Source organism: Symphodus melops (assembly GCF_947650265.1).
Source record: "Symphodus melops genome assembly, chromosome: 20".
Taxonomy (NCBI): Eukaryota; Metazoa; Chordata; class Actinopteri; order Labriformes; family Labridae; genus Symphodus; species Symphodus melops.
In genome coordinates this window covers 5,994,815-6,022,410 of record NC_136710.1, presented here as the reverse complement: position 1 = coordinate 6,022,410, position 27,596 = coordinate 5,994,815, and the positions used below count along the sequence as shown (strand labels likewise).

The 27,596-nt window shown below is 42.3% G+C and overlaps 2 protein-coding genes across 4 annotated transcripts in view; one reads left to right on the top strand and one right to left on the bottom strand.

The window, feature by feature from the left end:
* The window catches only part of LOC306841332 (leucine-rich repeat and fibronectin type-III domain-containing protein 4), a 37,633-nt gene extending 25,210 nt beyond the window's left edge, over nucleotides 1–12,423 (top strand). Inside the window, exon 8 of the mRNA XM_079371156.1 lies at nucleotides 9,126–12,423. Coding sequence (XP_079227282.1) covers nucleotides 9,126–10,431 — 1,306 coding nt within the window. The 3' untranslated portion in view covers nucleotides 10,432–12,423. The remainder of the gene's footprint in view (nucleotides 1–9,125) is intronic.
* LOC306841331 (pyruvate carboxylase, mitochondrial-like) overlaps nucleotides 1–27,596 on the bottom strand; it is a 259,771-nt gene that overhangs the window by 98,997 nt on the left and 133,178 nt on the right. The gene's annotated exons all lie outside the window — the stretch shown is intronic.

Here is a 27,596-nt window from a genome sequence, read left to right as displayed (position 1 = left end):
CGAGTAAGAGGTCAAAGTTAAGAAAGTGGGTTGAGTATCGGTCATACTGTACAGATCTGAGGACATGTATTACACTGGGCTATACAAAAGAAAGTTTGCTTCATACAAAAGTATTGAAAAGAAGTTTGTTTAAGGCAACAAAGGATTAGATGGGAGGTCAAAATGAGGACGATGAGTAAACCTACAGTACGTTTAATGGATTGGCACATTGTCGTCTTTCAAACAAGGCAACGTTGCTCGTCTTTATTGTGTTCCTACTGTGCATACAGAACAATGCTTCACTGTACATAAGTTACGGTGACAGGTACTCAAGGTTTAAGGCTGTGTGTATAAAAGCATAGAGTAGTGACATGGTGAAGGATATGCTGATTTCTGCAGCGAAACAGTGACTGTAACAGATATGATAAGAGGCACAGAGAGAAGATGTTTGGTTTGGATTTCCCACTGCATTAATGCATGGACTGTAGTTCTCCTTAGATAACATGGTATTAAGCTATAAGTGGTCCTGAGAAGGGTATAAGGGAGCTAACTTTACAGAATGAAGCAGATCAGGGAGAAAAACGGATCCAAAGATTGATTGGAAATATGAAAAACAGTGTGCAGGTATAATCACAAGGATTCAGGGAAAGTAAGGAAGACGGTAGCCAAGGGTGAACCTGCAAAGAAAAAAAAAATAGTTTGAGTGATGGATAGAGCCAGAAGGGAACTGGTGAATTTTGAGATAGGGATGATGCCTCAGAGATTTCAGAAATGGGTCGAGGAAAGGGATTGAGGGAGAAGATCAGAGATGGGCTTTACCCAAATCACCACGGGAGAGATTGAGATGAAAGAACGATGGGTTGGACATAGTAGAATGACAACCTATGAGGGGGGAATTGGGGGGTCATTTACTGAAGGAAAAAAAAAAAAAAATGCAAAGGCTGGAGATACAGTAAGCATTGGAGATATTTAAAGCCAGGAAGTGAGGGAGAAAACAGGAAACACAAGTATGGAAATAGGGGAAACGGTTGGGAGAAAACAGAACTTGGAAATAAAAGTAAGAAACTCAAGAACGAAAAATAATCATAACATCCCAAAGGAATTGGAAAAAGAAAATGGACAGGTGGTTTCACAAAAGCCTCCACTACTAGATCGGATGTTGAATGAAAAGGACGGAGGTGAAGGTGCAAAAACACCAAAACAGACAAGCATATTTGTGCACAGTCCCTAGACAAGTCTGTGGCAATTACACATGGAGAACTAATTACATGATTGAATTGAATGAAGTGAATGAGATCTTAGCTCCTTTGCTGATAATCTGCGTGAATACCTCTTCAGAAAATACTCTGATACTAGAGGGGCTGGTTGATGTTAAAAATGCATTGTTCCAGGACGAAGTGCACAGCAATCGCACTCATCAAAGTCAAGAGTTGAAACGGTACACATATACATTGAGCCTGACAGTGAATGTTGCAGGTTACTTTTTAATGGATTTTTTAACATTCAACATCTGCTTCAATTCCCAGTTTCACTGGCTGAACAAAGGGAGATACAGGTGGCATGTCCGTCTCTGAGGGAGCAAACACAAAGAAATAGCGGAACAGCAGTATCAGTGTGAGGCGAAGGCTCAGCTGTGCAGCTGGAGACAAGAAAATACCAATATAGAGTCAAAGAAAGTCGCAGAGAAGTAAAATAGGGGCGAGATAAGCTCCAAAGACTCATGGGAGAGATGCTGAAAGTCAGTAAGGCGGGAGTAAGTTTGACTAAACTCTAAACAAATATCTCTGCCAACAAAACAGGGGAGGGGGGGGATAGCCGACTCTCAGGGGAGATAGGGCCACAGTGGCTATCTTGAAGGTGAAATTGAGATAGAAGCTGTACTTGGTGGGAAAGAGAAGAAGGAAATTCAAAGAGGAGACACAAAGTCTGAGGGCTCTGAGGTAGGAAGCAGGGAAAATCTGTCTCAAAGGACAGATAAAGAGGAAATGGAAGGGGGGGGGGGCAACATATAAAAGGACGCATACCACAATGCAGCTAAGGATTTCCAGTATGGATTTCTATCATGATAGCAGTGTGCCGGTGCCAGGCACAATATCACACTAGCTAGCAAGACTGTGAAGCGAGGAGTCAGCCAAAGGGACTCTGGCTCATAAATTCAAAAGGGAAAGAACGGATGAGCGATATTTCACGCTTTCTATCTGGGATTTGTGTTTTGTTGTTGTTGTTGTTGTGGCTGGCTGTTTGTGTGCTTTGGCGCACACTTGGCCTGGCTGTATGGAGCTGGTGAAAAGGGAAGGCACTGGACAGGGAGAGAAAAGGAGAACAAAGGATCCAGGAATGGAAGGGAAGACAAAGAAAACTGATGGTCAAAACGACTGGGAAATGTCGGACACAAAGTGAGACAGACATATACGTCACATAAGGAAGAGACAGAGAGGCCAGATCTTTTTTTTTTTTAATTAATTAGTTGAATGCCGGACAACACCTGCCTTTCTTTTACTAAGTGTAGTTCTGATGGCTTCTGTGACAGGACCAGGTGGGGAGTCCTCAGCTGGGCACCAATAACCTTGTCATCCTCCGTTCCCCTGAAACCATCATAAGCCTTCCACCTTGAATTCCCCACTTTGATTAAAATGCCGAAAGAATTCCTTGTTGATTTAATGTGAATACCAGATAAAGAAAATCCAAGGATCCCCGAAGGCTCCTGAGTGAATGTGAGCGTTTACCAAACGGACATGCGTTCTTGCCCACACCTGAACCTAACTGAAGGCCCCGCGTGATAATGAGGCCCGTTTTGCAAAGATCACCTCGTCAGCGGTACCATCTGTTAGAAGTAGTTTTAAACCATTTACTCCTTCTAACCAGGCCATGCATGAAGGCCGGAGCAAAACTGTTCAGTTGTACCAGCCCTGGAAAAGAAAGCAAACATGGCAGGACACAGTCTAAAGAGCCTTACAAAACATTGCATCACCCGGAAACTAAGTTTTGTTGTAGTTTTTTTTTTTTTGCAATGTTGAGTATGTGTCAGACACATTTCGAGTCTGTCAAAGTTTTTCTATTGAATAACATTTTAAAATGTTCTTGTGCGTTTCACCACTCTCCGTAAAAACAGATGGTAGGGAACAAGCCGAAGAGGCTCCCAGTAAGAAGCGTGTTACACCATTCATATCAACAGGACCACTTGCATCCAGTTGTTCAGTACATGTGTCACTGAGGCCAATCTCTGTGTGTGTACTGAAAGTCAAATACATTATTCAATATATCTGAATTATATAAGAGGCAGCCTGTAGCTTTCTGGTGTGCTGGGGGAGTTATTGAAGAATCTGTTGGGATAGAAGTTTTCAATACTTTATGAATCACTGGCATGTGAGATATGTCAGTGGGGGAGATTTGTATGTCATCTGTATACGTTATGTCACAGACAATCTCTATTAAGTTTGGAAGTCTTCTAAGTACGCAGACAATCGTGTAACGATCACAGGAACAGATAGAGAGAAAGACGTTTCGGGGAAAATCGTGGTAAAAGTGTTATAGCGTGTCAGACACGGGAGGAAGAGCTAAAACGGGACAGGGTGACAAGCATAGGAAGGAGCATGCTGAGACACAAGACAGGCGGGAGCATGGGTAATGAGTCACCAAAAGAGAAGACGATGAAAGGATTAAACAAATAGAGGCCTAAAAATGAGATGCATGACAAGACCACTGACTTGCAGCCGCTAACTTATGCTGCATATTTGACTAAGATTTGACTGAGCGCTGAGCTGATTTTAAACTACTGTACATCTAAAATGAGCCTACAAAAAAATCCTGAAAGACACAAGATAATGGCATCTGCTGAGACAGCGATGGATGAGGTTAAGAGAGAAAATATACAAACGTTGGGGAGGAAGGCGGAATGAGGAGACAAAGATGGAGGCAGTAAGGGATAGAAGAGGAAACCGTGATGAAGGGAAGAGAGAGAGAGATGGGGTTTGAGAGTTTTGCCCCAGGAGGAGATGTAATTAAGTGTTAAACTACTGTGTCAATACATGTGTCAACTCACATCAGAGGAAGAGGGAGGAAGGATAAGGAGAGGGGTCAGCATTCAATACATACGTCACTGTATATTATACTGCGGGTCAGAGGAAGAGGGAGAGGGTAACAGGAGAAGTGAGTGTTTTTCATGCTGCTTTTTTAATGTGGTTAGTATAAGACATGGTGGGAAAACAAATAGAGGGGGATTTTGGATGAGAGGGAGATAAAAGAAAAAAAATAGGTGTAAGCGTGAAAACAACTGAAAAAGGCGGTGTGAGGAAATTAGTCCAAATGAGGGCAAGCTGAGTGAGAAATTAAGCAAAGTTAGGAAGACAACAGGAGAGAAACAACTGAACCCAGGAGATTGACAGAAAGCTAGATGAAGGAAAACAAAAGAAGAGGTTAGAAAAAAATTGAAGGAGACAGCCAAAGAGACAGTAAACACTCCAAAGAATCAAGAATTTAAAAAAAAAAAAAAATGGAGGAAAGGGCAAAGAAACAAAGGACATGACATGGTGGGGGAAAAAAAAAAGGAAACGAGGGCCGCATAGATGTCAGCCAGAAGAGGAGATAATTGCTTTGTTGTTCCTTGTCGTCTAGCTCCGTCTCTGTCTGCTTCAGCTCTGTGCCTGATCTTGTCGGGTGTCAGACCACCAGACTTGGTAATCCAGATGGACAGAAAAAAAGAGGGGACGTGATTCCAGCACGAGTCTATCCTCCTCCTCCTCCTCTGTCCCTCTCGTTCTCCAGGGTTCTAATGACTTCTTGTTTCCGAGTCACCGGCTTGAACAAAGCGCTGCCTTGTCTCTTTCACTTTCTCCCCTGCACCTGTGTGGTTTGCGCGTGCGCGACGTTGCAGGCTTTAACAATAATTAGAAGCAGAGACCCGGACCCACGTTTTCTATTTAAGGTGACCAAGCTCGATTGCAAGTGTCTGCAAGTACAGGCTCAGTTCACGATGAACGGCACCCCCAGGCTGTGGGACGTAACTGATACCATCAATCAATTCATTTATCTCCGACTGCTAGTCCGCGTTCTACCAGGCCAATTTATATTCATGAACGCCGTCTCTGGAGCGCCAAGGATTTAGAGAAGATCATTTCACGTGTCCATAATGTTTACAAACATAACGCAGAGTTACACACTTGCATGTCCATATATCAACAGGCATGCACACATGGTTAAAAATGCATAATGCAGCGATGCGATCAGCATATCAAAGATGCACGCGTTTGTGTGCGTCCGGGTAGGCGATGTATATTTTAGTTTGTTTGCCCATTTCGTTCAATGCCGGCGTCGGGAAAAAACAACTACAGAGGTGATGCACGATGTCATAAGAGAAGGAAGCGGTGGGAAGAGTGGTGATATAGGAAAGGGAGAGGTTGTGGGGCGGCGGGGGGAATATAAGATGAGTGCAAATGGAGAGACTGCAGGGAATAGGGAGAGAAGAGAAGAGAAAAGAGGAGGAGGGAGGAGCAGTGGCAGAAAGAGGGGAGAGCACAGGGAAGGAACAGAGTGACCTTGGATGCTAAATAATGGTACATGGTTATATATCTCTGTGGCTAATAGAGACGTAGTACAGTGACTGCAACAAAAAAAGAGCATAGAGGCGAGCAGGTCAGGCGGAGCCCTGTGAGGGCTGCAGAGGGATTTGAGGTAATCACAGCTGATTGGCTGCGGAAATAGAGGCAGGTACAAAAGACAGAGAGAGACAAAGAAGGAGATGAGATGTGAAGAGGGAATCAGCAGAACTGAACGTGTAAGCGAAATGGTGAAAAGGGGTCAAACATGGAAGAAAGAAAGACGGCGGATGAAGTTGAACGGAAAGAAAGGATGGGTGAGGAGAGGGCAGCGAAGAGCGAGAGAGACGAGAGGGTAGGAAGGATCAGCGAAAAGGAAGGAAATCTGTTCATTAAAGGTGACAGCATAGAGAATGAGGAGGATAGACTGAAGGAGGGAAGGCGGAAGATGATCTGGATAAAGAAGAAGGGGAGAGAGCGAAGGATGCGGGACAGAGGCAATAAAAGGAAGGTGGCGCTGAAAGGCAGGATTAGAAAAGATGATTCAAGGATGGAGTCAAGGTGTGCGTGTAGGATGTGTGTGAGTCATGGTCGCGGAAACGTCGGTCCAACAGTGGCGGTTTGAAGCAGCGTCCACGAAATGTGAGGAAGGAGAAGGAAAAAGAAGCGTTGTATCTGTAGAGCGTCTCAGGCGTTAGAGCTTCTCATACTGGGGTGAATCCCATAAAGCATGCCGCAGTATGACGGCAATATTAATCAGACTGAGACATTACGAGACAAGGAGATGGGGGGGAAAAAAGAGAAATCAGTATATCAAAGTTAAGAGAGAGGCCCATTAAAATATAACCTTTGGAAGAGAGAGCCGGCCCCTCAGCAGAGTACACGACTCTCCACAGTGATGGTCAAATCCCTGCCCAGGGGCCCTCTATCAATTATACACAGACACATCGAGGAACTGACACCGCTGTAATATTTCTCAAGGCCTTTTATAAGCCTATTATATGACCAAGGCTTTTTATTCCGAAACAGAGGCAGCAGCAGTATTATGAGTGCTGCTTGCTTCTTGCATATTTCATGTGGGGAAACGTGATTGAGCACCCTCCTCCTGTCTTTACTAGTGGACTTTTACTGATCCTCCACTGCGGCTGATTGCCAACGACAGGCTTTCATTTCGGGTTTTCATCATGTTTGATTATAATTCTTCGGTTTGATTGTGCTTCTTAACGCGCATATTTCTTTGCTGAATCTAAAAATGCTCGCTGACAACCTTCATTTTGCCACTTTTGTTTTTTTTTTTGTTTTTTTTTTTAAAGTTGATTTACTGCTGTGACGTGTTGGGCTTGAAATACAGCCAATGTGCATCTGTTTATAGAACTGCTTCTCACCATTTTTTATTGACTACAGTTAGAAACATACTTTACAAGAGTAAGAACGGATAGCAGCATTTCCTAAGTTTTTTTTTTTCTTCCAAATAAAAGTAAGTGAAACTCTTGACGGTAAACCAACGCGTGTCGTTTCCTGTGTTTTTTGAATTTGGTAGTTTGACATCTGTCGTGATCCAACCAGGACAGTGTGTGCTTCTTCAAAACAAAGACATGACTAGCGTGGTTGTAAATGAAACCCGGGAAGTTGGCTGGAGCGTTCAGTGTGGGCAATAGGAGAGAACATGCACTTATGAGCTGAATAATGAGTCTTCGCCATGGTAACGCACCTGGTCCCAAAGTCGCTCCAGCACGGAGAAGGAGCTAATTGGTGAATTTGTGACAGTTTCAGAAAGATGCCTGTAGTGCTCTAATGACCACTGGATGAGGCAGTTCTTAATGGAAACGCCTGATGTGTCTTTATCTTATAGCGGGACTGGAAGTGTATACACAGCAGTCACAGCTACTGAAGCTGTACTGCTGTGTATTTGTGACAGTGTTTCTTATTCCTTTAAAACACTGGAGATATGTTATGGCAGTGTAACTGAGTTCATAATGGGCTGTTCTATGCAAAAAAAAAAAAATATATTCCTCAAATAAATGTAAAAGGTAGACTGCTGGGCATTTAGTCAAAATTCACTATGTTCATGATCAAACCTAAAAAATACACATTCTTTCATAGCAACAAAGTGACCCCGATCCATGGCTCTGTTTTACAGCTTTCTTTTAAACAAGCAGCAACCTCTGGTCCTCAGCTTGTTTTGGGCACCTGATAAGCATTGTAACTGGCATACACATTTGTTAGAGTTGTTGGACCGATTGCGTTTTCAACAGGAGCCGCAATTCAAGACGTAAGGAGAACAAGTTGTCGCAGTCCTTGGTCTCTTTGTTTTGAAAGCATTTAAAAACAGGATAATGTAAGGGGCCTTCTGCAGATGCTCCTTCGGTGTCTGAGTCACACTAGATGGCATTTATAGGATGTGGCTCACGTCTGAAGGGAGCTGGATTGGTTAGCAACAGACGATACAAATAAGCCCTTTGACGCAGTGAGAAACGGGAGAGAGAGAGGGAAAAAAGAGGGAATTGGAGATAGTGAATGCAAGGGAGTAAAGAAGAAAGAAATGACTGGCAAAATATTCATGGAATCAACAACAAAAAAAAAACACAAACAAACACGCTGCCCACACAGCAGGGTTGGATGGCAGAGGGCAAAGTCATACCCATCAGCGACAGAGACTTGAGCTGTGCTACATCTCCCACACACACACACACTTTACCCTGGCATGTCACATACACAAACCCACTGCCATGAAGATACAGTGTATTCCAAACACTATATATACACACAGTATATATAGCTATAGTAATATGTCAAAGATATACCACTGAACACATTGAGGCACTGAACACATGACCCTCCGTTCTTTTCGTCACCATGTTTCATTGTTTTCTCTCTCTCTCTCTCTCTCTCTCTCTCTCTCTCTGACTCTCCATTTTTCACCTCTCTCCCAATTGTTCGTTCCAACGGCTGCTCAAACACTTTAAACGAGGACATATTCAAAGCTCTTCTCTCATTATTATCCCACGCAGGCACTCGTGTATTACAGACACATGCAGGAACACATTTGCAATCAAAATAAAGCAAAGCGCACCTTTACTTAGGATGACAAAACATGGACACATTCATTTCCTATGGGCTTAGCTTTACTGTCATCCTAGTCCCGAATGTTACACCTGTAATCGCCTCTTTTCTTTGTTTGTTTTTTTTAAATGTGAGGTCCCACAAAATGGCTTGGCATTTGCTTCTCTCAGGGTGTCAAGCGCACGCACGCACACACACACACACACACACACACACACACACGGACACACACACACACACACCCCTGTGCTCCAAATGAGCAGACAGAGTTCTCTTTTCATGTTCCCTGGGCGCTCTCTCCATCAATAGCCTCATTTTCCCTCTCTCCCCACACTGCAGTATCCTCTCTCGCACTGTTTCAAGCCTCCCTTTTCTCTGCCTCTTTTCCAATATTCCATCCTTTCTCCCCACTACCACAATAGTTTGGAGTATTCAGGCTCAGCTTTGAATCACTAGAGATGTTTTATATTCAACTACAGATCCAGTGCACTGCTTGCTTCCATATTTATTTGACCTCTCCTTTTTTTTTTGTTGTCTTTCCCTGTTTAGAATTCTCCCATCGACCAGTGACCGCTTCCTGTTGAAGAACTTGGTTGCTGGTGTGGACTATAACCTGTGTGTCCTGGCCATTTTTGATGACACAATCACATCCCTCGCTGCGACTAAAGTTCTTGGCTGCACCACATTCTCCACCAAGGATTTTTACCCAGCATGCCGCTCTCTCCAAGCTCACTTCCTGGGCGGGACTCTCACCATATTGGTTGGCGGCGTTGTCGTCGTCACTCTACTCGTGTTCACTGTGGCCCTCATGGTTCGGCATCGCGTTTGCAACCATGGCGACCACATGATATGTCACAGTGGCAACGCTGAAGCAGGAGGCGGGGCCTGCTGTCAGGGTGGAGGTGTAGGAGGGGACAAAGGGGGGAACGGCACCGGGTGCTACCAATCAAATGGTTCAGGGGACATGATGATGGTGGTCCTGCCCAATGGCCTGCCTTCTAAAAGAGGCGGGGAAAAGGAGAAGGAGAGTGAGAAGGAGAAAGACGCGACTGATTCCGCCTCCTCTCTGCCGCCAAAACTCCCTCCGAAGCCCAGGCCCAAGCCTAAAGTCAACCTGGAGCAGTTCCTTTCAGCTGGAGGCGTGGTGTCCACGATGACAGGGGCAGGAAGTGAGATGGCGCTGGTGGTGAGGCAAAGGAAGCTCGACAAGGTGCCGCCATATTCTCTTGAAAGTGACAGAACTCCCCTCTACTACTCCCCATCCCCTCCCTCCACCCTACCCCGTCAGTCACACTCCCGCCCAAACCCACGTCTGGAGCGAGAACTGACCAATCGGGCCAGTTTCTCTCTGGCTGCCCCCCTGAGAGACTCAGAGATGTTGGACTGGAGAATCACTACTCGCGGCAGGGACAAATGGAAATCCTCACAGGCTTATCTGAGCCCTGTATCCCCTCTAAGCCCTGCTTGCGGGACTGTTAGCAAAAGGCGGCACTCGTTGGATATGGGCTCTTCTGTCGCCCTAGCGACTGATGCTGCAGCATCTGTTGCCAAGCGCTACGGCGCCGCCAGCTACGCCAAGCGGTTGAGCGTGATCTGGACGAGGCGGAGCCAGTCACTTCACGGAATGCTTGTGCAGTGTGCCTCCACGACAAGCACGGCGTCTTCAACAAACAGCGAAGAGGCGGAAAGCGCCGGGGGCTTCGGGTTCCAACGAGGATACATCCACGCTTATAACACTACCAACTCCAACTCCAACAGTGGGATTACTGGGAAAGCAAGCGGGGTAAAAGAGAGGGGGAGGGAAAAGGGGAAGGACGGAAGGAGTGCTGAAGAACTGGAGGAAAGTGTTGTGTAGAAGCCAGTAGAAAAGAGTATAGTTAAGAGGGATTAAGGATTGTACGAGAGGTGGATTGTGAGGAAACGTAGGGTGGAGGACTCTAAGGATGAAGTGACTGCAGATGAGGACGAGACAGTTGAGAGTTCAGAGGAAAGAAAAAAAAAGGGAAAGACTTGAGTCTCATTTGTGCAGCTCCTTGATATTCCATTGGAGAAGTCAAGAAAAAAATGAAATGGAGAGGGGAAATTGAACCAAGGCGTGAGGTGAAGACTTTCAAGAGTCTCTTTATAGCTGACCTGAAGAGTGATGGGTGAAATATAAGATGGGGGAGGAAGAGTGGGAGAACCATGACTGGTGACAGTTTTAAAATGGTCAGTAAATACTCAAGGTTGAGCTAGCGCTGTATCAGTAAAAAAAAAAAGAAGAAGAAGAAGAAGAAGAGAGATACAAGGTAGAAAACAAAGCAGGAACACAAACTAAACGAAAGACAAACTGAGTGAACGCTGTAAGAAGAGACTATGTGAGTGATATAAATATAGTCATACAAGGAAAGGCATAATCAAATGGGAAAACATCAAGACAGCAACAGAACAGAGGAGAGCGGTGATAGAGATGGTGCAGGCTCAGCATAGATCTCAGTAAAGCCTTTACATTAATGGAACCAGAGTTTTGCAAGCACTTCAAGTCTCCGGAGTTACAGCCCCCTCAACAACAGAAGGATTTACACTGGATGAAAAATAACAACACGGCGGTGTAACTGAAGGAAAAGATGCTACTCTCAAAAAAAAAAAAATACAATGGTAAACAGATTTGGATGACATAATCCTGCTTTGTTATCCTGTTTCTCGACTCCAAATGTGACGGCCATCTTGAAACTTTTTTTTTTTGTTTTTCCAATACACAATGAATGTGACTTTTGTGTGTCCTCTGTGTCTGGACAATGATTTTTGGCTCACCCTGCCTGCGGATTATGGGAGCATAAATACAGAGCCGGGTGCATTGGACATGATCAATCGATACGGGCTGGAAAGAGCGAGCGGAGCCCAGACATTATTAAAAGAAAGACATTGGGATTACTAAGGGGTCGATATGGATTACAAAATGGAGGAGACAGTGGTGTGTGATGGAACATGTACGCGTGTGCATTTCGAAAAGACAAGATCATATAGGATATCGAATGGTAATGGACCTCACAAATGGATAATGCTCACAGCTGCAGAAGTGTGCATGTATTGATGGATCGGGGACAGGATGTGTGAATGTTTGTGTGTGTGTGTGTGTGTGTGTGTGTGTGTGTGTGTGTGTGTGTGTGTGTGTGTGTGTGTGTGTGTGCGTGTGCGTTTGTGTGCAGATAGTATATGAATGTTTGTCAACCAGACTCCATTTGTGTTTGAAAAGGTGAAGCGCTTTCTGGACATGTAGAAATTGAAAAAAAAAAAGATTCAGAATTTCTCAAATGAAGTGGTGGCGTTGAGGTGGATGGTTGGTGAAACATAGGGCATGTTCTAAGATATATTAGACTAATCTAGAAGACGTCAGAATTTCCGTGGTCAGAAAGCAGCAGCCTTTTAAAGGGGAATTAGCAATTAACATTTATTTTTGGTGATTTTAGACTTTTTTGTGCCACATGGATTCACTTTAAATCCAAACAGTGAATGTTCTCAGAGAGGAAGCGGTTCCAAAAAAAATAACTGGACCACTATGGAAGCCACTGACAATATTAACTCTTCAATGGAAAACGTTGTAGAACTATTACTGGGACTACTGTTCCACTGGCACAAACCGGAGAGAAAAGATGACAAGAGAAAACTTGAAAGTGCATATATATAGTATATATATAAAATGATGTTACTTGTTGCACCATGTGTTACCGTTTTTCAAAGTTTTCTGGAGAATGATGTTAGGATGAAATACAAAATTCAAAACGTGCGATTTTTTGTTGTAGACAAAAGATCATCATGATTAGAAGAGAAAAATGTCGATGACAACCAGGCAGGAAAAAAAAAAGAAGCACACAAGCACAGAACACACTCTCACACACACACATATACACACACACACAGGTAAGCACACAACCCAAAAGACAGACACACAAACAGATGCCTATAACACAGAGCCAATACATGAATAATGACTTTCAACCATTAATGTTGTTTCCTTTCTGTTTTTTTTTTTTTGTTTTTTTTCATTGCCAAAGTCAATATTGTTCTCTGGACTTGATATAAATAATAAAAATTACATGTATGGAACAGAGATGGACTCTTTCACACAGAAGTAAGGTGTGTGTGTTATTATTGATTCACATGTGATTAGTTCACTGTTCATAGTTGAGTGCCTGCACCACATTTAAGACTCGTGCTCTTTCAATAAACAACCAGTTAGTTTTAGATTTTTTATAATGTGCATATGGAGGAAAATGACACAGCTTTGTTGTGTTTGATTTTACAGAGCGAGTCTTTTTGTAAATGTTTTAAGCACAAGGCAAACTTTGTTAGTCAATGAATATTTAGTCCATTTATAGCGAAAAAAAAAGAGTGATTACTGTAAGAGACTGCGTGAAAGAGAAGCAAACGTATGAAGAGAAAGATCAATAGTTGCAGACAGAAATGCATTCAAAAAGACGGCGAGACATGACTAATCAAAAGACTCTGCAGATTCTTGTGATACTCAGAGGAGGGAAATGGGCTGAAGGGAAAACAAACAGAGAAGTAGTAGCTGTCAAACTAATGGATCATTATTCTGGAGCTTTGTTGTTGTCAACAATATCTGCTGGTTTCAGAAAAAAACAAAAACATTACGAGACCATTTTCGCTGCCACCTGCAAGTTATAAAACTATTCAGCAGCAATGAGCTTGCAGCGATCTCAGCTGAAAACAACTCGTCTTTTATTTCTTTATCCTGCTCCTGATGACAATGGTGAAAAATAGAAGACCACCTAATCTCCCCAGGCACAACTTCTAGCCTTACTGGGGAATCCTTAGGCTCTAGGAAATAGAATTCAGCCATTGTGCTCTGGGTTGGCTTCTTGCTCTAATCCCACTGGATGAAACCAGAATTAAAAAAAAAGGGGCTAAATGGTGCAGAACGATAAGAACATAGTTGTGTGTTTTAAGTTGGATTAGATTGATTAAAAACATTGAGAGAAAAAAAACAGTCTCGCAGGAGGAGACGTAAATACATGAGGCCTATTTCCCTAACATGTTTTTATCATTATCAGTGCATTAAGATGACTGTGTAGAAACTCTGAGAGGAAGATGGGGGGGGGATGGACAAATAGAGGATAATGAGAAATGGTAGAGAGAGGGAGAAGTGAAGGGAGGGGCAGGTCATGATGTGTTAAGCTTTAGATTTGTGTGGGTTAAAGCCTGCATGCGACTCTGCATATATCAAAGGCTAAATGTGCTAATTTCCTGAAGTGTGTTCTCAGACTTGATTGCATTTTTCCTCATTTGTCACAACGAATTAACAGGGAGGTTAGAGGTATTTTAAGCATCAAAAGATCACATGGCTTAGGGTAAGAGTTGTGTGTGTGTGTGTGTGTGTGTGTGTGAAAAGGGTTAATATGTTCCCTTCCCTCGCCGGCTTTAGACAGCGGACACCTCCTGAGTGCTAGACTGTATCCTAATCTGAGAATATCAGCAGGGTCACCAGAGGAAAGACAGCATGGGGGAGAACAAAAAAGTGTGTGTATGCATGTGTGTGTGCGTGTGTGTGTGTGCACGAGTGGGTGTGTGAGACCATGTTTGTGTGCATCTCTGGACATTAGGTTAGAGGGCAGTGTGACTTGAAACTGGTAAGTGGCCGCATTTAAAAAGCAGGAATGAGTCTAAGCTACAGTCACCTTTGAGAAATAGAGAGTCTGTGTGTGTGTGTGTGTGTGTGTGTGTGTGTGTATGTAATTATTTATGTTTGATGTGCAAGAACAACCAAGCAGAGAACACCTTCTCTCCCTCTGCATCCTCCGCCAAAGGCAAAATCCTGGCCCATTTTGACTAATTAAAAAACTGCTGAGTAACATGCAAACACGTAAAGTCACCGTTTGACTGGTGCTTAAAAAAAAAAAAAAAAAAAAAAAAGTGCTTATATAAACACTTCGAAGGTAACACGTTGGCAGTGGGGATTGGGTGTTCCTGCATTCTCATGTCATGTCTTAAAAGGCTGTGCATGCCCATAGCCAAGCTTCCCCTGACATTTGCGGTTATGATCAAGGTTTGATGCATTCGCCCTGCAGTCTGCTGAGCAACTGCTGACTAAGAATGTATCAGCACTCAGCAGCACCACTTGCCCCAGAAACCAGTGGTACCAGTTTCTGCCTAATGTTCAAATCTGCTGTGACAGTAACAGAGTCGGAATCAGTCCCACCGGCTCCATGGCAACTATAAATGTGATCATTATACGTTTTTTTTTTTAAAAAGGCCTTGAAGCAGCACACTGAAGGAAACGGCAGAATAGACCTCTGCTCTGAGATATTAACCAAGTTTTACTTCAAACATGACTCAAGCTTATAGGCTGGGGCAAGAATTATTTGATGAGTGAAGACGTAGGAAATTTCAGGGACACAAATACAAGCTACAGAAATACTTCTACAAACCACTAAATACACTTTTATGAACAATGCAGTAACAAAGATGATGCTCTTTTACTGCTGATAACCGACTTGGCAAAACATCAGGACAGATGTAGGATTCAGCGGTTCCATTAAAACCTGTCTGCTGTTTAAATTTATTATTTGGCTTAAGCAACGAATCCATTTTGGACGAGATAAAGGTGAAGCCAACTACTTACATAGGATTCATTTTTTTGTTAGAGAGCGTGGTCAATACATATTCTTCTCAGATTTATTAGAAACCTTTCTGCACTTCTATTTGGATTTTTCATTACATTAAAGTATTCAACCTAATAGCGGTCTCTGTCCATACTACTGAAACGGTATCATGTTTAGAGCCGGAGTGTGTGTGGCTCTCACATCATAAAGTAATTGCATTCAGTTGTAAATGAATGGAAGGTAGACAGTTTATCAGGTGTTAAACGGAGCTAGCTTGAACTCAAAGAAAGCCGTGCTACATATAATGTACACTCCTCTGGTGTGCTGTCATGACTGAAAGCTCAACAACTGGATCCCTGCACCCCGACTCAAAAGTGTATTCAGTTTCATTACCATCACTGATCTAACCGGGCTCGAGTGTGTTTTCATGCTCATGTTATTGTGAAGGGTAACACATTGTCTTTATAATGGTGTCCCAAACATCAGTCCGGAAACCCGATCTGCCCAAATGTAGATGTCCATGAGTGAACAGTAAGGCTTTTTTAGTCTAGATGTCCTACAGATGTCCTGTTTTCGGGCATGGTCAGGAGGAAAAGGTGACTATTGAATAATGAATATTCTCTTATATTCAACAAGATGACGGTAATGCATTACCACGTTGACAAGATGCTTCAAATGAAAAGCACATTTTGAATATTAAACATAAAGAATCCATTACTACCCAGACACTAATCACTGTTTGTGCCCTGTGTCTAATAATGTTTTTCTGTTTACAATTATGACTAATGAGACTCCAGGGTAATGAGGGCTGAGTGATGACTGCAGATTGTCAGAAGACCTAATGATGCAGGTGGAAGGCTGCAGAATGCTCATGTTGAGCATGCATTACAGCGTCGATCAAAATGAGATATTTATCTGATGTGAGAACGTTTGAAATTCTTGGGACATTCATGGATTAAAATATTATCCTGCTTTTCAAACAGTCCCCCTGTGGTCTACATGAACCATCTGTGCTGTGGTCCAAATATAACATGACTCAAGCACCAGAGGAGGTTTGTGACCCTGTAGAAGCCAGCTCTCTCAGAACGCTCCGTTTTGGTGTGTGTGTCTCTTTAAATGCGATGAGACCTCCAGAGTTTTCCCAGTAGATATCCCTCCTCGGTAAAGACAATAAAAATGGCCGACCTGCAAAAAAGTTTTTCTCGAGGCAGGAGATAGAGTTCATGGGAGGAGATGCAAAGGGAGGGGAGGGGATTTTCTTACCAGAATCCAACTCGTGATGTCACCAACTGAGAAAATTTCAAACAAAGCAATTTTCTCTGTGTGGTAAGACTAAGGCAGATCACAAACAAAACGACTGGTTGGATTTAGTTTAAATTTTGTGGGTTGATGGACACTAAAGATACCCGCATGTATGTTCAAAAACCTCGGAAAACTGGATTTCGCACAACATGTCCCCTTTAAAATCAAAACATTCAGAACCCCTCCTACGAATGTGAAGGCTTCGAAGAAAAGATAACCGCGGAGCTGTTTCTCCAGCTTAACACCACTTCATCATGCGCTGCCGGCAACTTCTGAACTCCATGTGTCGATTTCTCGACCACTCAGCATAGCACGGAGAAGATGAGTCAGGAAAGAGGATTGAAAGATGAGCAGATAGAAGAAGAGAGATAGCAGAAGAGAGATAAAAAGATTGATTGGATATAGAGGAGCAAAGAGGAGCGGGATGGGAGTAGCTGCAGAGGGAAGAGATCGATGGAGGAAGTGAGGAAGAGAGAGTGTGGAGTGTTGCAGCAGCAGGGAAGGAAAAAGATCATTTGCCTGATCTAAAAACATGATACAGAGAGCCTGCTTCTTTCCTTACCATACTTTGATTGCTTCCAAAAACAGGAAGTAAGCGTCCAATCATGTAAATGTGATAGCCTGAACGGTGGCAGGTACAGTGTTTTTAATAGTGCAGAGCGCCTTAAAAGGAATACAGCCGAGAAGAGATGGCAGGGAAAGAGATGGAGAAAAAAAAAAGAGTGACATAATGTTCAATCTAAAGAGCTGCTAAACTCATAGAACACTTAGACTCCTGCGAGGCTTTTACCTTCATGCATCATCTCCTCACCTCCCTCTTTCTCCACTATCTTTAATTTAGCCTTCCATCTAATTCACTCTCTCCTTCACCTTCACTGACTTCTCATTCAATCCTTTGTTCACTGCTTTCGCACATAATCTCTATTTCTCCCTGACCTATGAGTACTCTCGTGCCGGTCTGCTCAAATTTCCTATTGTTTGCAGCTCTCTTTCACTGATTTCAGTCCTCGCGCTCCCCTGAATGGACGAGACTCTCTCTGCCTCGGTGTCATTCTGAATTGACAATTATTAACCTTTTATCTTGCTCTGTAATTCTTTATCTCCATTTGGCTACCTTTCCTCTATTATTACCGCCACTTCGCTTCGTGCTGTCAGCGTAAATGCCGACCTTCCCTTCCCTACGCCGCACTTTTCACATTTAAATTCCTCTCTACTTGTTTCCTTATTTTACCTCGGTTTATTTAGACGCGTCATCTTTCTTTGTTTTGTCCTTGACCCCAGTCCTCTCTCTTCCTGTGGTTCATGTTCTCTTCATCTTTCCCTCTCCTGCACTTACTTATTTAATCTTACCTTTATACGCTTCTCTCGACAGCTGCATCTGAAAACAATGCCTCAATGCCATTCCAAAGTGTGGCCGTGCATATATACAGTACGCGTGTCACTGTAATATGCTTGTATTTTAGAAAATCACTACAGTTCTGTTAAAAAAAATAAATGTAAATCCATAAGACGACAATTAATATGATTACTTATTTTCAGGCTGAATACCAAACAGATCTCTTCCACTCAGCAGCTGCCTCCTTCACCTCTGTCCACCCCACATATTGCTCTCTACTTTCCATCTGAAGCGCTCTTTTCATTCACAGTGCTGAGCATTCAATCGAGAGTCAAAGCGACCTCGGCAACTATCCTCCCATCCTAGTTTTTAGCATTCCGCAATATTCTCAAAGTCAAGTTTCTTTATGTACTCACACGTGGGAGTCGATTAAATGATTAAATTATATTGCTGAGAGTTTTGAATCAAACTAATTCTTTTAAATTTGACTATTAAGCTCCAAAAACACCTTCCTTTACCCGTTTGTGTTGAAGGTTATTTTCATATTTAGTTAGTTCTAAAATGTTAGATGTACACCCATTGCAAGACAATACACAGCTTCTCCGTTTATGAGAATGACTTATTACCTTGAACGTGAATTCGATGCAGTTAAAAGGTTAGTATACAGTTTACATATTTGGGAGGTTTAGGTCTTAAATGTTGGTTTCAATTTCTGTCCCTCTCTGTCGATGGTTGTATGCCTGTTTGCAGTAGGTTCCTCTCTCTCTCTCTCTCTCCCTCCATCTCTTCAACCTCTTGCCAACTTGGCTCGTGTAACTTGTATATCTTCTGCTGCAGCTTTGGGAGCACATCACTTCACTGACAGCTTCCCTAAAAAGACCCGGGAAACTTTTATTCTCTACCTCTCCCCAAGGCCTTCCCCGTTCACCCATCGAACTCTGGCTACTCGTTTCCCTTCAGTATCGTCCATTTTGTTCCTCTTCATCCGTTTCATTTCTGACATCTCCTCGGTTCTCTGGTTTTGTCCCAGACGTGGTTTTTCCTCTTCTGTACTTCACTGCAGGCCCTCTCCTGTTCTTCATTACCGCTCTCAACAACCCGCCCACTGCCCATCTCTTCTTCTCTTTTCCCTCAGAACACGGAACGACGCCAGCCCTTCCTGTCCTCTTTTCATCATATTTCTCTCCTCTTGTCTCTTTTTTTGTCCTCGGAGCAGCAACGCCACCACCCACTCCTTCGACACATCGCCTCAGCAGGGCTCCCGACAGACTCCTGATCAGAAGGAGAAGGGGAAATTTTGGAGCCCTTCTCTTCTTGTAATCTTCCAGGGTTTTGTTTCTGGAGGGTTGTGGTTAGAGAATTTGGCGTGTGTGTGTGTGTGTGTGTGCGTGTGTGTGTGTTGGAAAGGCTGACAAGAAGAGAGACAGATACAGAGGGAGGACGTTTTACTAAAGCACATCAACAAGGAAGTAAGAAAGGAGAAACCAGCAATGTTCACTTAACATGACTTTAAATACACATTTGCTGATGAACAACAGAGCTATTTGCCTTCACAGTGTTTATCACTTGCCCTAAAATGTTTCTGTTAATTACTGCCTCGATAGATTACTGCCTCAAATACACGTTCACAAAGTCAACCATACTCATAAACACACATCCGTGAAAGGAGCTTTCACTTGCCTTCTGTGGCTCCTCAATTAGAGAGGCTGCAACCCAGTAAATCCCCTCCCATCTCTAAACCAACACTATTAACAATCACTGGGAAGGACCTCCGAGAGTTGTATGCAAATTTGCAAATACCTACGCCCAATTAGTTATACCGGCTGCCACGCCAAAAAAAAAAAAAAAAAAAGCTCTCAACGCTACATTTCTTTCCTGCAGGAGAATTTGAAGATTGTCAGACTCTGTGGATGCACATTATACTTCATACAGTGTTTGGCTTTTACAGCTAACTTCTTGATTACTTCACAGATGCAAACTAAGATATAAGCCTTTACCCCCGTCACAGTGTTGCTCGACACATACAGCACCAGACATTGTTAGGAGAGACTGTCTCAGTCCTGGAACTTCATCGGAGCGGTAATTGGGACTAACCGCTGAGAAAAGGTCCTTCAGCTTTTCAGTTGACGGCATCAGTAGGTAAGTAATTTAACCTTGCTTCTTATCTAGCCAAGCTTAAAGGCCAAATACTGGGGGACATTATTACTATGAAATATTCAGAAGCTTTTGCTGCTGGTGGATATTTTGGACCTCTGTGCATTGTGTTCCTCGGCACTGTTAAAATGGACTCCATTGAAAGTTTGTCTTAACTGGGAGGAAAGTAGAACGCAGTCGGAGAGAGACGCACAGAACCCCCGAGAGACTCAGAGAGTGTGTCTTTACTTTCAGTGTATGGAAGAACACGTCTGTTGATTTGACCGTCTTGCACATAATCACAATACTGGACGTAATGTACGACGCGTAACAAGCAGTATAGAAGGTGCATACTGGAATTAGAGCTTTCTTAAATTGTACATAAATGTTTGGACCCTTTCTGCCCGTGTCAGGTTGAAATGTTGAAACTCAAATGTTGGCAACCTCCTTTGATGTTCATAAAGCCCAAAGAAATAAACTGTAGCTTATTGAAATGTAATCATAGGTATTGGATTTTGTATGCAAACTAAAAGGTTTCAGTTGTATCTTAGAAAGCAGGGACAAATGAGATCAATCAATCAATCAATCTTTATTTATATAGAGTCAATTCATAACAGGCGTTATCTCGAGACACTTTACAAAAGCAGGTAAAGGACCTTACTGTTTGTCTGTTAACATTAACGAAAGAGCAGGTAACAAGACCATGCTCATTGTTATGTTTACATAAAGCAGGTAAAGGACCTTACTTATGGCTATATTACAAGAGCCCAGCTTAATCGGTCATAGCGTGGCAAGAAAAAACTTCCTTTTAACAGGCAGAAATCCAACTGAAGTCCAACTGTCATTCATCTCTGCAGTACAGGTTGAGTCATCAAGACTTCCCTTTTATACTGAGGAAAACAAAGCACATGGAGGATTGTACAGCGAGAGAAACTTTTTAGTAAAGACGTATGAGAAGGATATTCCTCCCTGTACATCGTCTGTCCTTCAGAACCAGTGGAAATATATTTTAGGGTCCTTTCTGTTGACACATTAGGCTGCCACTGCCATCCCCTTGAGGTTAGAGCTGTATACACGATATCTCCAGCTCTGTGGGCTGCATATTGTCAACTGATTCATCTTAAGCCGCGGCTTAGCTCGTGGTTGTTTAAGATCAAAGTGCTGTCATACATCCGCGGCAGCGAGAATACAAGGAGAACAAAGGCGCTTTAACAATGCTCTACTGCTTGGCAGCAGCGGCGGCGGCACGAAGATGCTGAAGAAAATGTGTTATTTCCATGAAAAATTCAGAGTTTAGCTGCGTACAGAGATGTCAGACCTCAGCACACTCAGCTCATGGTGCTCGTTTAAGAGCAGTTCAGGGCTTGTTTTAAAAAATTTTTTTTTAAAAATGGTTCGATATGTGAGGAAGGAGTTTAACAGTTTGACCCTGTGACAGGATAAATGACGAGTTCTCCTGAAATCCTCGCAGGAACAAATGTTCCAAATATTTCCTTAAGACCTATAATATGCAGAATTTGGTTGCTAATGTTTATGCTAAAACATGTTGAATTAATCAAAAAGTGACTCCCACAAAGTTTACATGTGAAGTCATTGATCACTTTTTGAGTGCACTTTAAAATGATGAAAAGACATTTTCAGATCACTGGTTATATTTTGGAGAAAATGGCAGCAGCCACCGACAGCCATTTGTCAACAGTGACTCAGCTCAAGCTATCGGGCAAAGAAGTAATGAATCACAAAGTCAATTCGCAGTGACCTTATGTGTTGTTATTTTCAACATCATTTTTTATCACCCTGAGTTAAGGTCAGTCATCTGCATTGATCTCTCACTTTAATCTTTGCGAGCTTCAATAGGAGGTCATGTTGAATCCGTGCCCTTTTGTGTGTCATTGCTTATGCAAGGTAGTAATAATTAAATGTTTATCTTGTCGATGGAAACAGATGTCACATCTCGCTCCAATCTCTGTGGAATGGCTAACAAGGCTCCAATCAACTAAACAATGCAAAGGCGCTCAGTCCTCCAGGATAGAAAGGACTTCTTTATTTTTTACTTAAGCACATGACAGTTGGTGGATATTTACCCAAAGCATCTTAAAGACTCACATTTCGAATGGCTGGCCCCAGACAGAATAAAACTCTTAAACAAAGCAGTTTTGGTGCTGCCGATGAAACTCGATTTAATCCCACCTCCATTGTCTTTGTTGTCATAAAAAAAAGACAACCACACTGTTGTTTCTACCGATGCACACACTTGATTTGAGTTCGTCAGTAAAAGATGAGACTTGCCACTTCCGGGTGTAACGCTAGTAATCACACAATTTATAGTGAAATCATCAAACTACAGTGGACTGGAGGCGGACACGTCTGCAGGTCGATGTACAGACTTCACCTTTGTGACCTTGTATTGGATGCTTTATGACCCCAGAAGCGCTGACCCTCCTGTGTACTCTGCGTTTGCTCCTGCGGGATTTAAACAGCAGCATGTAACTGAGGCTTACTGAATACAATTGAACCTTCACGCCACACACAGGCTCCGAGGCAGAAGTTCTGCATGAGGGATCAATCACGCAGAGAAGTCTTGATACACACAAATAGCTGCACAATGCATGCTAATGAAAAAGGTGCAACCTGCACACGTGACAGAAATTCATGCTGGCCACACACAAAAGGCGTTTTTAGAGGTCAGGCAAGGTCAACCACCCGCCCACGCTCATAGAAAGCTGGAGGTCTGTGGACTCACAAGCAAGTGCTTGGTGGCATGAGAAATGCTTCATTATTTCAGAATGTAATAACAAAAGTGGAGTACAATGAAGGAATGGAAATTTAAGACAACGGATTGAAAAGAAGAAAACAAAAAGATACCTGAGAACTGTGTGAGTGACAGAGCAATAAAAGAGGAAACGCAAAGAAAAACAGCAGCGTGGCAGATTCATTACACAGCCCTTTATCTCTGCACACACAGTCACCATTATGGTAGTTCAAATGTACTTTAAAATGAATAAACCCCAAACAGTATCGCACAACAGAGTGCTGCACACCACCCAAATATCACCGCCTGACCAATTCCATTACACAGTCCAGCACTATGCTGGCACGCTCATTGTAGTCAGAGAAGTCCTGACTGAACATAATTTTCCCCTTAAAGAGCCTCTGAGGAGCGAACAAAAAGAGAACATTTGTACTGAGAAGATTTATGCGTGTCTACAATATCTGGTCTCCTCTACAGGTTTACGGGCCACACGGCTGCTCTGGAAGTGTGGTCTACTCGGACTTATGATCTTCTGTCCATTAGTTCCAAACTTGTGAAGAGACGCCGGGAACTGATGGCGTGTCTGTTTGGGAATGTAAGAACGCAGTGTGCTAACTTTAGAAGCCAAAAATGGAGAAAGGACACAATAAATCCCTCCAACTGAAAAAAATGATGCATTAAATCAAAAGTTTTATTAGCATTGAGCAGGAAGGCTAAAGTAATAGACTTTGTGTTAGAGTGTTGATTAGTGCTATTTTACTTTATAAACAACATGAGTAACAGTAACACACTCAATGTTTCAAAATGGCTTCTTCAACACGGATCAAAAACTCTTCGTATGACTAATATTTAAAGAGGTTAACAACAACTACAAACGTTTGATTAATGATCAAAGTCTGATCTTTGGAGTCACTCTGATAGTGTTTTCAGGAAACCAGAAGTTTAAACTTCCTGTTTTGATACCATGACAACGAAAGCCCCGGTCTTATAGGGATCTAAATCTGTTTAATTAAAAAAACCAAATGGTCAAAAACAAATGGTCTTAATTGTACAGCTCCGAGGCAACATTTCAGAACTGTAAAGCTGCCAACGTACGATTATTTGTACAATTTAGACAATGTGACCTCCTGTGGCAGAAACAAACTTCACTTTTGCCTCTCTATGAGATGACAAAGAGACTTAAAACGAGACAGTATTTTCCAAACTGTAAGTCGACATGGACCACTGCTTCACTCTCTTCTGCTTTTTGGTTCAAATATGTAGTCCTCTTTGATAATAGCAATAATTAAAATAAATTAGATTCTTTAAAAGACACAGCAGCAAAATGTATCAAACCGGTTGAGAACCTTGATCAGTACAATATTTGTTCTACTTTATTGGCACCTTATTATAGTAGACGTTGATTTTAACAGCACTTCATTGTGAAAAGGTGCGATAGTGACATCTGTTCTTACTTTAAATACTGACTCGAGTTCAGTTCAGTCATGTGGAGTGAATATGTGTGGAAAGCAAGAACAATGCTATTGTTTTACTTGACTGTTATGAAGAATCTGCTTTTATGCGTTTCTATCCAACCACTTCAAAAATGTTCCCTCCAGATGAGAAGTGCAGAAAAGGGAAAATGCAAAGGCCAAGAGAGTTGGATAAAATAAAGTACGCGGTAGTGGAGGAGGAGGAATAAGGAGAGGGGAAAGGAACGGCAGGTAAGCAAAAAGTAAACGAAAGAAAAATAAAGGTTGTGGTTAACGCTCATCTCTTTGTCCTTTGCCTTTTTTGTCACCTCCCCCATCGTCTCCCATATTTCTCTCCCCACTTGAAACCATTTGTTTTCTCAGCAGCGGCTCTGAGCATTAAGCCCAAATTCATTGTCTACTTAGAATGAGACAAATCCCTTTATTCTCTCACCAGAACACACACACACACACGCGTGGGAACAAAGGGGTGGAAACACACACCTTATTACTTAAATCTGGGAGATTGAAAAGAGTCTGGATTCTCTAAACAATCCTCCCTCGCTCTCCTATCGATCCGAGCGATATTTATGCATCCTCTCTTTCACTCCTGCGTCTTGTCACTCAGCCCCTCCCCTCGCTCCCCTTTCTTCAATAGCAGGAGCAGCACAACAGGATCAAAATGCAAAGTGCAAGTCCTATCTTACCACAGAAAAACCGATAAGAAAATACCATTTTGCCTTCAGAGGCTTCCTTAATCCATCTTTATTTCCTATCAGAAGTTTACCTGCAGGGCTTATCTTATTCTAAGGAGTGTCATTAAAAGGAGGAACACAACAAACATTTATTCTACTTTTTAATGTTTGTCGCGAGACGAGGCTGAGATTAGTAGGCTGCACCTTATTCTGTTTTAATTGACAATTAATGAATCTGCACATTAGCCGAGCCACACACCTGGCTGAGGGCGAGCCATAATTAAACTCATTAGAATTAGAAAAGAGACTTTTGTTCTCAATCAGTCATTAAAGCAGCCCAAACACGAGGCAATCTCCCAAAGTCCTCTCTCTCTCTCTCCATCCATCCAGCTAACACTTTGAATACCTTTAGCTAACCCTCTTTGCTGCTCTTCTTTTCTTTTCCTTCCATTTTCTTTTTCTCGTCTTCTCTTTATTCAACATTATGTCTTTAACTTTTATTCATTCGTTTGCTTACTTTAACCTTTTTTTAAATGGACCGATTCTCTCAACGCTGTACAGGCATCTCACAATAAAATCCTACATCTCACAAGAATCAATGAATCAATTCATCCAGCACCTCTGTAACACTTTTTAAGTCCTAAACAGTCCTGGCTATGTGACAACTCCACTGGGTTGATCCAGGGTGAGGAGATCTGGGTTAAAAATGAACTGCTGCTGTAGTTGTGCATTAAACACACTGTTTCTGTCATTGCATCTGCAAAGTGATGCCCCGTTTGATTTGTGGAAACATTGAACAGCCTGAGACCATCCTATACCATGATTAAGGGCCCTTGACCAGTGACGGCTTTTATTATCTGAGCTGGCAGTGCTCAAATCTTCACATGCAGAGTGCTCTCCATCCTCTGTTGCTAGGTTATGAAAGTCAGCACTTCTGCTTCCCTCTGTAGTGACCAGTCCTGTTTTCAATTGCTTCTAATGCTCACTATTAGTTTTTTCTTAAAGGAACTCCATTAGAAGCTGATATCCAGAGTCCCGCCTCTTATTTATTTTGATGGAAGAGGTGACATTGAAGGGCACGTGGGGTTCCTAAACTACTTTAAACCATGAGTGCTGTGAGCGCTTACAAAAACATCTGACCCCCCCCCCCCTCAATTGGCATCTTTTCACTAAGGGCGCAGTAAACTAACTGCACCGGTTTTGTTTTTGAACAGAAAATTGGTGTTTAGAGTACAAAATATGGCATTTGCTTTTTCTCTTCCATGGAGTGTATCATGGTTAATTTCCGATGAAAATACGACGCACTCTCTTATTTCTGGCCTGAACTGTCGAACATCTGAATCTAAACGTTCCTGCATTGCTTGCACACTCACTGTGATTTAATTAGATCATATCGGTCCATTTAAATTATTTTTTTCCAGTCTGCTGACAGTAGAGCTAAGTACTAACCCAATTATCTCTTTAAGGATGATTTGACTACTTTGACAGATATGACAGCTTGAGTAGAAAAAAAAAAAAAAGATATCTTGGAGCATTTTAGGGAACATTTTCTATTTCGTATCTCGTGTATTTGCCTCATGCTCTTATCCGGAGTCACTTAGAGGGAAGGCAGTGGTAGAATAAGCTTTGGTTCCCAGATCACCAAAATAACTGGAAAAAATGGAAAAAGGTTTCAGAGGGAGGGAGGCTTTTTTTTTTTTTGAAGTTAAAAGCAAATTAGAGTGAGCTGAGGTGGAAGATGTGGAGAGAGGAAGTGTTTCAGAGTGAATATGATTTGGAGTACTTTTCGAGGGAATGAGTTTTTAGCTTATACGTGCAGATGGGGAACAGCTCTACCTATCTGACCAGTGGTAAAAATCATCACACTTTCTCCCTTCTTTATGCTGATTCATTGAGCCCACATGCTCTAAATGTGTTAAAAAAAAACTGAAAGTCATAAATGTAAATAGTCCCATTTGAAAGCTCTGGAGTGTCACATTCCCCTCGCTTCGAGAGCCTTGGAGAAATCACGCTTCCTTAACACTCGCTCTACCAGAATTCCAAAACTACTAGAACTACCGTAGCAGTCATTTTGACTGCTCAAACATAGTGTATATCATTTGGATTATCAATAAAAAGATATAAGAATTAATTGGTGGAATAGGTAAATATACATCAGGACATTAAATGAAAACTATAATGATTGTTTTATTTATTTTATTTATTTACACCAAGAGACATCGCTCTCTGAACCTGCTCCTCCGTCGGAATCTTCCTCATCAAGGCTCTGAAGCGAGGCTAAAGCCTCCATAGCTGTCATTCTCTTTCTACGTGTAATAAGTCTGTTTTGGGGTTAGAGTAAAACTATAACTAGGTTTTAGCTTCACAGAGCATAAAGAACAAACAGAGCAGGAAAAAGGGCGGGAAAATGTAGCAAATTACACCCCCTGTAAAAAGCATGCATGATAAAAAATGTTAGAATGAAATATACACACGTTTAGGAAAAGTCAGGGTCCTATTGGTACATAGGTTTTTTTTAAAAGCAAGCTATGACGTTTCAAATTTTGAAAGCAGTCAAAAACTTGGTAGTTCGAGTGTTAAACGAGTTCTTAGATCGAGCTGCTGCTGAGGAAATATCACACTGGTATTTATTTCATGTACACAGGAGCGCTCTAAGATAAGGCTGAATTAAGAAAAACAAAACAAAACAAAAACATGTTCGCTTCCCTCCCCAAACTTTCAACTGTTTGACGCTTAAATGAGCTGAATA